General features: G+C 39.2%; 1 protein-coding gene across 3 annotated transcripts in view; it reads left to right on the top strand.

Moving 5' to 3' along the window:
- The window catches only part of UVRAG (UV radiation resistance associated), a 97,501-nt gene extending 86,294 nt beyond the window's left edge, over positions 1 to 11,207 (top strand). For 2 of the 3 annotated variants that reach the window (XM_026097940.2, XM_064505225.1), the window contains exon 15: positions 7,465 to 11,207. In XM_026097940.2, coding sequence (XP_025953725.1) covers positions 7,465 to 8,167 — 703 coding nt within the window. In that variant the 3' untranslated portion in view covers positions 8,168 to 11,207. The remainder of the gene's footprint in view (positions 1 to 7,464) is intronic. The other variant, XR_003258858.2, reaches the window with a different exon arrangement.
- Positions 11,208 to 12,670: the final 1,463 nt, after the last annotated feature.

Here is a 12,670-nt window from a genome sequence, read left to right as displayed (position 1 = left end):
TAAATGGCTGCATTAGTGCCCCATATATTGGTGCACTTCAGTTGTGCTAAAAGGGCTTGCATTGATTTTGCTTTTCTTGTTGATTTGTGCCAGTCTGAAACAAATGATGTAAGGCCTCCTGATGAGAGATCAGCTTGTCCCTTTCATAAATAAATAAAAATATTAGAGCTCTAATTTAATAGGTCAGGTCTGTGCTGCTTTTTAACCAAACAATTTACAATTCACTACATCCTGTAGGTACTCTGTAAATATTGGGCACCTTGTTTAAAACCTCTTCTCTGTGCCTGTAGACTCCTTAGGCCAAAGAAGGTCCTGTGTTTTTATGGGACTGTTGTTGGGCAAGCTATCCTTATTTTTGTGTGGGTCTGCTTTAGGAAGAACCTGAGGAAAACCTTCAGAAATGACACTGACTCCTTGTGTTTTTATGGGACTGTTGTTGGGCAAGCTATCCTTATTTTTGTGTGGGTCTGCTTTAGGAAGAACCTGAGGAAAACCTTCAGAAATGACGCTGACTCCTTGTCTCTATCACCTGAACTCCTTCCTGGCCCATGCATGTTCTTCACACGTTGCTTTTGTCTAGAGATATCTGCATTTCTCTGCAGTCTGGAACTGAATCGAATCCCCTAGATACTGAGGGTAGCTTAAATCCTTATTTCATTGTTAATCTTTTTATCTCTAAGCATTAGTTCAGATTCAAAACGAAATAGGTTCTTTACCCCCTTAAGGTAAGAAGTCTTACTTCGGTAGAAGAGCCCCCCCTTTTTCACATTTCTATCGGAATGAATTTGGCGGTAGCCCTTAAAGTATCTACTAGAATTTAAGGCTTTCACGAATTCTGGTGTGCCGGTAGCTCTGAGGCAACCCTTGGCCCTGTTGTAGGTCTGCAGAGTTCAGTGTCTGCATCAAGGTTTAATTACGTTGCGGCTGGATCCCTCTGCCTGGTGAGATTTGTGTTGTTTTGGTTTTTCAGGCGTGACACTTAAATGATTAATACGTGTTTTCACATTGCAACATGTATGATTTATTGCATCAGGCTTGCAGGTCTACAAGCTCTGCTTCCCTCTTCGTATCTCTCCTGGCACCTCTATTCTGCTGAGTTTACTTTTCTTCCCCCTTCCTCCTACTACAAAATATTATTTGTACTATACATAGAAAAAAATCAAGGTAGCTCTATTGGTTCCTGTGCACACTGCTATGGAAGCTACAGAACTGCAAAAACTTAACTCTTCTGATATCGAGGCTGGATGTTGACTCCTTTTCTTAAGGTGAAAAGTAATGAGTCAGAAGTTGTTGTTGATCAGACTATCCTAGTTGTGGTCCCCCAAATCTTTTCTGTTTCCTTTCGGGACTAATTCTGTTTCCAATTTTTTTAGACTTGGAGTCTCATTGGCTTCTAGAAAAGCAGCTCATTTCTAAGATTAACTTTTGCTCATGCAAAAAGCCCTGCACAGCTCTTCTCTTAAATTCTTCCTCTTGGATATGCAGTTTATTCCAGCTTTTAAGAGACCTAAACTTTGCTTAGATTTAGACTTGACATTTTGTATGTGAACATTTGTTATGTTATACTTTTTTTGCCTCATTTGTGAAAGAAAAACCTGAATACACTTTTTGTGTCATGCTTGCATTAAATCAAATGAAGGTTGTTTCAGTTTCTCTCCTGGTCTTCAGTTTAATTTCATTTATTCTGTGTAATTTCTGAGGGATAGTATTTGTGTTTACTAATAGTAGGTAAAGAGCACACAGAAGGAGGTTTTTCTGAGTGAATAGACTAGGTAGTAGGTTTATTTAATGCTGGCAAATATGAGACACTCCTTTAGAAGTTCTTGTCTGCAGTCAGGAAGATCTCCTTTTGAGCCCTCACTCAAAAGCTCTACCCCAAAATACTTGCATGCCCAGCTTAATCGTTAAATTTGTTTCTAAGGTATTTCTGGCTTCATATACCTAATGTTTGAATTAAACTCTAGTAGCATAATTTATGAAGATTTTTTTTAAGTGCACATCAGAATTTTTAGCTACCAAAAGATGCAATTTCACCTTAATTTCATACTGGCAGCCTCTTTTTGCAGCCATGTCACTATTGTGCATTATTTAACCAGTAATTTCTAAGAAGGTGAGAAACTATTATTGCTTTGTAGCACAGTTGACATGATATTGGCCCACAACTGTGCTTGGAGCTTCAAACATTTCAGATGGCTATAAACCAACTTAAACACCTTCATTTAGCGTTCTTACTGCCATGAGGTCATAGTTTGCAACAAAAAAGATCAAATGGTGTTTAAGTTATTTTTTTAAGTATTCTCATACCAAAGAGCTGTAGTTGTGGATTTTGGCTTTTGGCCAGACAATCAAGATTTAGTATTTTGACCAGCTGTGATCCAGTAATGTTCCTCAGAGGAAACATTTTGTGGGGAGAAAAAGATACATATTTGAGCCTGTGAATTGTATTCTGTCTTTCATACTGCTTTACAGTTTCTGTGAGCCCCTTGCAGACAGATTAAATAATCACAAGCAAATCCAACTGAAGAAACTTTTTTTATTAAAACTGCAAACAGATTACAATTGGAATATCTTCACTAGGAAAATAGCTTTAGAAATATTGATGCATCATATTTCAGTCACTTTCTAAACTCTCATATTTACCGTGTAGAGTTTGTCTTGCACTTTAGGTTAAGACTACCCGAACAGACTAATTATTGACTAGTGAACAGTGAATAATTTTAGGAGAAAATGGCCAAGATGCTGTAGATAGCTGCATTGCAGTTGTGTTGCCAGTAAAACTTAAAACCAAAGCTGGACTATTTATGAATTGGCTGTTGAGATTTGGATGCAGCTGAAACAGTGAGATTGATGTAATTCTCTTATCTATAATGTCCAATAAATCTGTGGTTCTCCAATTTTTTTTATTTAGTTTGGAAATCCTGCTTCCTAATAGCAATTTAGCTTACTCCTATATGTAACTAGCTCTAGTTCGATCCAACTTGATGACTAAAAGCCTTTATGGCCTGATGACAGTTCATCAAGTCATTTTTATACTCTTCTAGTCACAGGCTGTTCTTTTCAGACAGGTGTCCGCATCTGTTTGCTGTCTCAGAAGACTGACCAAGTAATTGCAGCTAGAAGCTGAACCAGCTCACCCTTGGTAATTCAGGTCAAAGTTGGCGTGGAGCAAGCCAAACTTTTTTTCACTAGTGAGGATACCTTGCAGTTTCTAAAGCTTCTAAACAATTGGATGTTAGTTTTCTAGTGTGATGTGCTTTTTTTCGTTAATTCCATGAGCCATGAAACTAATAAAGCATGTCTTTCTCTAGACTTTGCCCTGATGCAGTGCTATGAAATCTAGTAATAACATAGCATTTTCCTGGAAAACACTAATAGAACAGACACCCTCTGTCAGTTGCCTGTTTTCATGCTTGTTTTTTTCTGTATATGTTACTACTTAACCAAAAGTTTGATCTTATTTCTCATTGACACCTCCAGGGAGGAGAGGTAAAAGGAAAAGAGCCCTTGGCTTAACTGCCTGATCCATTGTTGCTAGACACATTCTGTTTTTATTTTACTTGCCTGCAATCCTGATCAGTGTCCTGCTTAGAAAGTGACCAGAATGCTTTTCATCTCATGTCATGTTGCCTTCTAACCCTTTGTCATCCAGCCTAAACCAGTTGCCTAGGTTGCCCTTGTGCTCAAGAAGAGACATCTTGAGAGGGTGGGTGTCCTGCTGACCATAAATAGCTGTCAGTATGGTGTTACCCACCCTTCTGTAGGTACCATCTCTCCTGGTGACTGCAGAAGGAGTCGAGGCAATGACCTGTTAAAGGCTGATGTCCAATGTCCTAGATGCATATCTATTTGTATCTAAATGCCTTAGCTAATATTTAATAAGCAATCAAGCCATCCTGTTGACTTCATTCCTGATTTCTCAGCTTTGGGTTGTTATCTCCATATTTATTCGTGGCTGAAACTATCCCAATCCTATTCATGTTTATTGGCAGCAATAGACGGTTTCAGAAATCTGCCTTACATATATCTCCTATAGCTTAAAGCCTGGTCTTGCAGTCTTAGGTAAGGTCCGTTTAGTTATATGACACTTAAGGAGCCTGGCTGCAAGTGCTTTTTGCTTAAATTCATTAGTTCGAATGCTTGTATGATAAAGGAAGGTGATTCTTCTTATTGCCCTTTGGGGCAGTCTTTATATACTCTATTTTAAACAATTGTGAAGTTATTTTGTAGATGGGGGAGATTAGCTTTGTATTGCTGCTATGTTTAGGCTGTTGGATCACTTAGTATAGATCATTCTGCCAATTCAACTTACTAAGGGAAGTTTTTTTTTTTGGCTGCTGGACTGAAGAGGTATTGTTCAGGCATACATAATGTGTTAGCTTGAATAGCCTTGTCATAACAAGCTTTTTAAAAACACTCCTGGTTCTGCGAACTAATTAATTTCTCACCCGTTAGCCTGAAAAGCCAAGACTTGCAAAGGGATTTAGGCATATATGCTTCCCTTTAGGAAGAACTTAAATTTACATGCACACTGAAACAATTTGTAAGGCTGCTTCTCTTGAGCTAATTAGACACTTTTCATGTTGGTTTACTCAGGCACTTAAGCTGCTGCTCCACCTTCATAGAAAAGTTGCTGTTATGCCTAAATTAGCCTGACTGCCTTATGTCTTAACCCTCCAAAGAGGCCGATCTAAGAGATTTAAATTTGAGCATGTCAAAAGCACAGTCTAGTGCAACAAATAAAAATATCAGATACTGTCATTCCGATGGTGAAGAGTTTTGCCTGGGTCTTGATCCCTCCAAGGATAACTTATATTTTGTGTGTTAGTGTGCCTTTGCAGCTTCAGGAGCTAGGATCAAATCTAGGATTGCTTTCCACTCTCCTTTTCCTGAGCGTCCACCTCAGAGAGAGCTCTTATTCTTCTGAAATCTTGTGTTTTGTGCTGCAAGTTGATATACTCAACAGGAAGACTCCTTCCAAAGATGTCTAAAGGCTGGTGTTTTGGCCACTCTTTATGTGACTTGTCTGGACCCTTTTTCTGACTGCTTACAATCCAGGCAAGAGCTTTTATCATTAGAGTATTTTTTCAAAGACTATATATCCTTGTATAATCCAGTTCCCAGATTACAGGAATCTCTGAAATGCCTCTCAGGTCTGTGAATGGCTGATTAGAATCCAGAGAAAATACAGAATTTCCTACAAACCCTTCTTGTCATTGCCCCTAGGTCAGGTAATAGTGTTATTAGCATACTGACTGTTGTGGATCTGATGTTTAGGTATCATACTTTTCCTTCACTCTGCAAAGAATGGCTCTTGTACCATAATTTCTGCACCTAGCTTTTAGACTCTCCTGACTGGCACTGCTGAGGTGCCTTGGTGAATCCAGACCTGAATTGTCTACAGAACACTTAACATGATGTGTTGATGCATCTGTCACCTGTTGTACCTTTAAGACAAAATAAAAAACCCTCAATATTTATCTTTTTTTTAAAAAAAGTACATCTTGTATTATTTTGTCTGTGCTAATCTTGCTTTTCTTATTTTAAATGGAATTTGCAGTCCTCTGGGGTTCCAATTCAGCAGGAATGAATTCACATTTGACTCATCCCTGACATCTTGATAGAAACCAGGAAGAATGATTTTGTCATTATTTTCACAGGGGATGTTAATATTGGAATCAGTTTTGGGAATTTAAGAGGGATGACAATAAATAGGTTTTGAGTTTGAAAAGGAGTCTCTATGAGAATGGTTGAAGCAAAGCTGAAGGAACTAAGCCAGAAGGAAGGGAAGGGCAAAACAGACCATCCCCAGTATATGTCTGCACAATTAAAGTTTGCAAGTGTCCTGACTCAGGCTCTTCTGTTAATCATATTACATAATTTTAAATAAGTGATTAGGTAGCAATTGGTTAAAATAGTCAAAAGTTGTGTAGAAAAGTCTCTTCTTGGTAAGCTACTGAGGACTAATCTCCAAGACCACATTTACAATGTTTATGAGCATCTGTGGCACGTACTGCTTTGTCTTGTCACCTCCATGAAAAATGCTCCAAACCTTTGCAAATAGAGCTATGAAATGTTATGCAGGCAAAGATAGCATTAAAAAAGTCTTAAACTGCAGTTGAAATCTTAAGAAAAAGGTGGTGGCGTTTTTGCTGCCAGCTCTGTGTATGGTGCATGTATCTCCACCTCACTGTCCTCAACTCTTTAGATTCTGAAAAGCAGCTTTTCCTTAAGGTAATTTGGGGTGGCTATAGGAGAGAAGAAGGCACTGTGTGTGTATTAAGGGCCAGGCTGGGAGGAAGTAATATAGGAGAGGAAATTAAAGCGCAGTAGTACTCCACACTGCCCTCCTATGGGTATGCTTATTTTGCACAGAGGGACTTTTTGCAATATAGCTTATCCTATTTACAAAGGGGAGCAAAAAAATATATATTTTAGGATGGAAAAGGACCCAAACTAGGGGCTACTTGGAACTGGCATTTCAAAATTTTTCCCTGCAAGACAAATCCCAAAATGTATCAGGCCTGGAGTAGAAGGGGATGTTTCTTTCAAATGAAGCTAGTGAAGGAGACTCATACTGACAGCAATTCAGTCTTTGAGTGATGTATGCAGGAGTTTGGTAATAGCTGTATTTTATTTTTTAGATTTGGAAGTAAAGTGAACTGGTTACCTAAATTAACGTACCACATAATATTTACCTATAATATGGTGATTATATTTGGGTAAGGATTAAGCCTGTGAGGGAAAATTCACCTAACACACCCCAGATGATGTAAAGCGGATGTTCCAAATTATAGACTCTGAGACAGTGTAAGTGGTCTGTGGAACTATATTAAGTAGTAAAATTGAACTTATAAATTAAGCTTGATTAGTTCATGTTCCACAAAAAAAATGAAGTTGACTTTTGTCCAGAAAGCTTTGGAACCATTGACATAGAAAAACAAGAGATTTGGCAAAAATAGTCCTCTGCAAATAACAAAATTAATGTGGCTTTCCTCCTCTGTGCAGCTATCCGGGAAAGTCCACTGCTAGAAGAACTAGCTCTTGGAGGATTCAGCCATTGTTACTCTTTGAAGAGTTTATGATGGCCCAGTACAGGCCATAAATACATAAATATATAGTCAATAGTAATAATTCATAAAGTACAGCTTGATCCTATAAATTGGTGTTAACAGTATGAATTAACATAATGCACTGGTTTCTTGGGTGATTGACTCTTCAAACCGTGGAGTTTTGTAAATGTCCCCTACATGATCTTAGGGGTTTTCAGTAAAGTTGTCCTCTGGGGTGTCTTCTGTAATTCATATGGCATTAAACACGTTTGAGGTTTTAGCACTTTAGGATACAGGTGGTTGGCCAAACAGAGCTCCGAGTTCTGATAAAATAATTACTTCAGTGTTGGTTGAACATCTGCATTGCTTGTGAGCATGCCTGACAGCTGTGACTTATCCTTTTCTTTTTTTATAGTGATCGACACCATATATCCAGTGCAATTCCAGTTCCAAAGAGACAGAGCTCTAGCTTCGGCAGATTGGATGTTGGCTTTTCCGGTGGGCTTCCTTCTCCAGATAAAGGACTCCGAAAACGAGCCAGCACAGGGAATGAAAGACTACAGTACAAAACTCCTCCTCCTAGCTACAACTCTGCTTTAACACAGCCTGTTGCCATTGCAGCCTGCGTAGGAGAGTTAGATAAAAAGCCTGGATCAATATCTTCTTCCTTAGATACCTCTATGGACTCCTCGAAAGAAAATAGCAAAAAAGGAGGGGATTTATGCAGCAGTTTAAACGGAGAAAACGGGAGCCTAAACAATACCCAAGACCGTCAGGAGTCTTTCCTGGGACATACTAGTGCAATAAATGGGGCGCTTCTGCCTGGTGAGTGTTCTGGCGTGGCAAGCAATGAACAACCCTGCGAGTACCGGCCCTCGGTTGGCCCTGTTCTTTGCTGCACTGTGGAGCAAGCTGAGGAAATAATTGGGATGGAAGCCACAGGATTCAGCGTGGGAGACCAACTCGAAGACTTTAACTCCATCCCGGTGGAGCACGCTGTGGCAGTAGAGTGTGATGAACAAGTCCTGGGGGAGTTTGAGGAGTTCTCTCGAAGGATCTATGCACTGAACGAAAACATGTCCAGTTTCCGCAGGCCACGAAAAAGTTCGGACAAATGAGCTTGGACAGGGATTTTGGTAGCAGACATTGAGATGAAATCAGTGATCTGGAATAGAGATAAAATTGCACTTATTCTTTATATTAATTACGAAAAAAAAAAAAAAGCTAAAGCTATTCCTATGGTGTTAGACAAATGGACTTGTAACTGAGCACGATAACACAGGATCATGGTATATTCACAGCCCAGGTAAATTTTGATTCTGCTTCCAGTCTTACGTCTGGTATTTATAATCTGTTCGGTTTTCTTTTTGGTATCGGAGTCCATTGTTAAATGCTTTCCTGGAAAGAACTTCTAGTGCTGATCAGGCCCTTCTATGAGTATTTGTTTTCTTAATTATTATTTAGAGTTAAAGTTTATTTTAATCTTTTCAGAAGAAAAGAAAAAGTTAATTTAAAAATACACTTATGGTAAGACCAGCAGACACCTCTTTACTTTCTCCCATGTACGCCTGTGTATTTTTGAGCAATGTAGTCAGTGTTACAGAAATACCATGAATTTGCTATAATTGAACAGCTTTCTCTTGTCTGTGCTCTGTAGTCTTTGAAATTCTGGTTTGCACTGATGGGTCTTCAGTTGGTGGTGTAAACTTGCCAGAGAATGAGCACCTGTGTGGTATCTGTTTCCCTTGCACCTGATTAATCAATTTCCTTTTTCCTCCTTTTCTCTATACTCACAGTTCCTACCAGTGGAGACTTTTCAAGTAGAGGCCCTGAGGACTAAATTGTCTGTAGTGTTTCTTACTTTAAAAAAAATAATAAAATAAAATCTCAGCCTGACCATTCCATACTTAGGTACAGTATTTCAAACCTAATCAGTGGAGGCCTGACAAATGCACTACGTAAGTGGGGTTCACCTGCCACATTCCAAGGTGTCTTAGGCAATGTGCTGTGAAGCATTTCAGACAAGTCCATAAAAATCCAGACTTAAAATGCAGTCAGCACTTTGGAATTAGGTGAACTTGTTGAATCACTCCACCCTCTGTAGAAAGGAGGCACTTAGTATTATTCATCTAAATTAAATATCCTTTTAATGGTACCATCTGTACTTTAAAGGAAGAAACTTTCAGCAGTTTGCTAGAGATGTAGTTTGTGTTGTAGGTAGGTTACCACTGGCACATGTGTTCAGCTGCACTAATGGGAAAGCAATCTGCAGCCTGCTTTGCGATTCCTGGTATTTGTTTGAGTTTGGATTCATTGCTCTTGCTTTCTATATTGTATACCCAAGAATCTGGGCTCAGTTGTGAGCTCTCAAATATAAAGATATATAGCAGAATAAAAAACACTTCATCATGCCTGACTTTTTTTTTTTCCCTCTCCCTGGTCTATGCTTTCTCTTGAACCAGTGACCTAGTCTTTCTAGCTTCACCATAAGGCTTAGCCTAAATTAACTTTTTAAAATGTGGATTTGTATAATCTCAACTATCCGTTGTCAAAGCAAGATGTGTGTGTGAAAACCAGTATACATAATAGCACTGTTTTAGAATGTGTTTTGCAGGTAACATCTTAATGATTGTACTGAAATTATATTCACAGTTCTTCTCTTAGCTTTTAATGGTTGTGTCTACATTTGAGTTACTGGATTGAGCCTTTCTGCAGTGATTCGTTCTTTTTTGGTCTATCACAGTACGATGTGCTAGATGGAAGCAGAAGAAATAGAGGCCCCGGCTCTGTAAGACGCTGAACGTGATCGCAGTTGCAAACTTGGACGTGAAGTTGGGCATGTTCTTGAGTACTTTATGGAACTGAAATCTCTTCTCCCCTAGAATAAACTTTTCTGTTCCCACCTCATGAAAAGCTTCCCTAAGGAAATGGTGCGTGCAGCAGCTCGAAGTGCTGCTATTATTCTTGAGAAAAGATAGGTGGGAAATTTTCACTAATTCTGTCACTGGCATGTTGACAGCCAGAAACAAACACCTGAAGCAAGCACAGTGCTTACTGATGAAATGGGCATAGAAATAAGATACTTGTCCTGTGACTTTGCTGATAGAAAATAATGAGGATCTAGTATAATTCCAGACACAGTCCAACAACATTGAGTCAGTTGTGCACATTGAAGAGTGGAATCAGCACACTCAAAACAGCACAAAACTTCTATTTTCATGCATGCTGATTGTCCTTTTTAAAGAAAAGGCATTAGCTTGTGTGCAGTGGTGACTTTTCAAACCAACCCAAAGAGTAGCTGTGGAGTTGCTATGTTTCTTAGACAAACACAGAGCATCTCAGTGCAATTAAGCAACTCATGAGATTAGGTTCACAGAACATCAGCAGAACTTCAAATTTTGTCATTAGTTGCACATTTTCTCAGGTTGCGCACAACCAAATGAAGTCTAGTTTTCTTCCCTAATGTTGTGTTGCTGTTATTGTTTGAGCCCTGTAATTGTTAATGTGTCAAACACAATTTCTGCATTTGTCTCGCAAAGCTTCCTTGATGGGCTTTCCACGGATGTATCTTTAGTAGGCCTTAAAATGTCCCCAGGTTTCTTTTCCATTCTTACAACTTTCTACATAGAAGAAAGTATGGAGGGGGACAACATAGTAGGGCTAATTAAAGCATTGGCAAACATTTTTGCTGTGAAGGGTGTGGGGGAATTGTACAGATTGCAGCCATCTCTTGTGGCTTTTTTTGCGATTTTTTTTTCCTTGTAAAAATAGCTTAGTGGCAGGGAAACAAATAGTAAGTTTTTAGGTGAGATGATATATCACAGTGTGCTTTAAACTGTCAGGAGCCTTTTGGTTCCTGCACAGCTGTGACACTGTTAAATGTCTGCGAATGTCTTCAAGTGGAGAAAACATTTCATTGCAATCTTTTCCCCTGACTAGGAATTCCTAAGATTTTTGAGAATATTAGTTTTGGAAGATCATAGCCCACTATATTTTTATAACAAGCAAGACAGCATTGGCTTATCCTTGCTTGACCAGGTATTTAAAATGGCACAAAAAGAAAAAAAAAAAAAGTAAATGACACATTAAAGTTACATTGGTAATTGTGGGAAAGCTCATCTGTATTTATAAAATAAAACTGATTAGTATCTCTCAGAAGTTGTGTGTCTTCTGTTAATGGTTCCATCTGTGTTGCTTTGCTTACAAGCCTGATTTGGACTGCAATGTCCTCCCCAAGCCCCCGAACTCTGTGGCTTAAAACTCATCAAGCCCGAAGTGATCCAAATGTGGTGAATATTCTGACAAGCGGGTTTACTTGAAGACCACCTTCGTGGCTCCAATTCCTGTGTCATGCAGGATGGCACTGCGGTTGCTTTTCGTTCTCCTTCCAAAAAGATGGTACGCAGCTGGAAAAACAGGTCCGGTGGTGGTGTGTGGCTGGAAGGCAGCTGCATTCGCAAAACTTCATGGATAGTGGGAATGCCATATCCCCTCGTCAGGGAGGCACTGCTACTCATCCAGCACCTTATGTGATCTGAGCTAATAAGCAACATATGTCTGCCTAAAAACCTTATGTTTCTGTTGAAAAGGAGACTGCTGCTCAAGGCTTAGGAGGAGACCGTGCAATGCAGGCAGTTGCTGGTGGGAAGCAGTATAACATGAAGAGCCAAAGGGCCTCTCCGGGCTTCATCAGTGAAACAGGTTGGGGGTTTTTTTGTTTTTTTCTTTCTTTTCTCCCACCTAATCTGTCTGTCATCGGAGAGTAAAATGCCAAGACGCCGACTGTAGCTGAAGTGGGAAGGTACAGGAGAGAAACTTTAAGCTGTTTTGCAACATTGAACAGCTTTAATACAACTGCATTTTGATAGAGTGAATAAGCTATGAATGGAAAAGGTTTATATTGAAGTGTAACTAGAGGTGCTGCTCAAAAGACTTGACTTGCTCTAGATTGTGGGCATTTTCTGTAGCTCAGTTCATCACCTTTCAAATGGACAAAGAAGGCATTTCTTCTTGGCTTATGGGTTTTGTGCCTTTTCAGGAGGAAAGTGTGTGTGCTGTGCTTTGGTCTTGTTTAGTTGGTATCCCTGTGCTGTAGTAAGCAACTGCTATTTGCATGCAAGTTCATATCTTGCGCCCTGGTTGCTTTCACATGCCCGTGTGTGGGAAAACTCGCATCCCAACTTGATTAACTTGGGTTTTGAACTTCCCTGAAGTGACACTATGCTTTTGGGCAGAGAGATCTGGTACAGAGAGCACTGCTGAAAGAGATGAAGCAAATCTAAACTGCCCAGCTTTGGGAAAATTGCCGCAGTATCCATCTGATCATCACCTTGGGAAAACTGTAGAGGTTTTTTCTTTATTAAAAAGAAGTGTTTTGAGCAAGTGTGAAGGGATGCCTGCATCAAAGCTGAAAGCCTTGAAGAAGTCAGTTCTTACCTTAGTGAATACTACTAGTGGCTTTTTTTAATCCCAATTGAAAATAATTCTATAATTTGCCAAAAAAACCCAAACTTCTAGTAAGATAAGCTACAGCATGTAATTGTAAGAGATTTCTTTTAATTACTGGTTATTTTAGTATCATCTTATTTGGTGTATAGCAAAGAATGCAGCATTATTTTACT

This window comes from Dromaius novaehollandiae, chromosome 1 (assembly GCF_036370855.1).
Source record: "Dromaius novaehollandiae isolate bDroNov1 chromosome 1, bDroNov1.hap1, whole genome shotgun sequence".
NCBI lineage: Eukaryota > Metazoa > Chordata > Aves > Casuariiformes > Dromaiidae > Dromaius > Dromaius novaehollandiae.
This window is presented reverse-complemented; position numbering and strand designations above follow the sequence as displayed.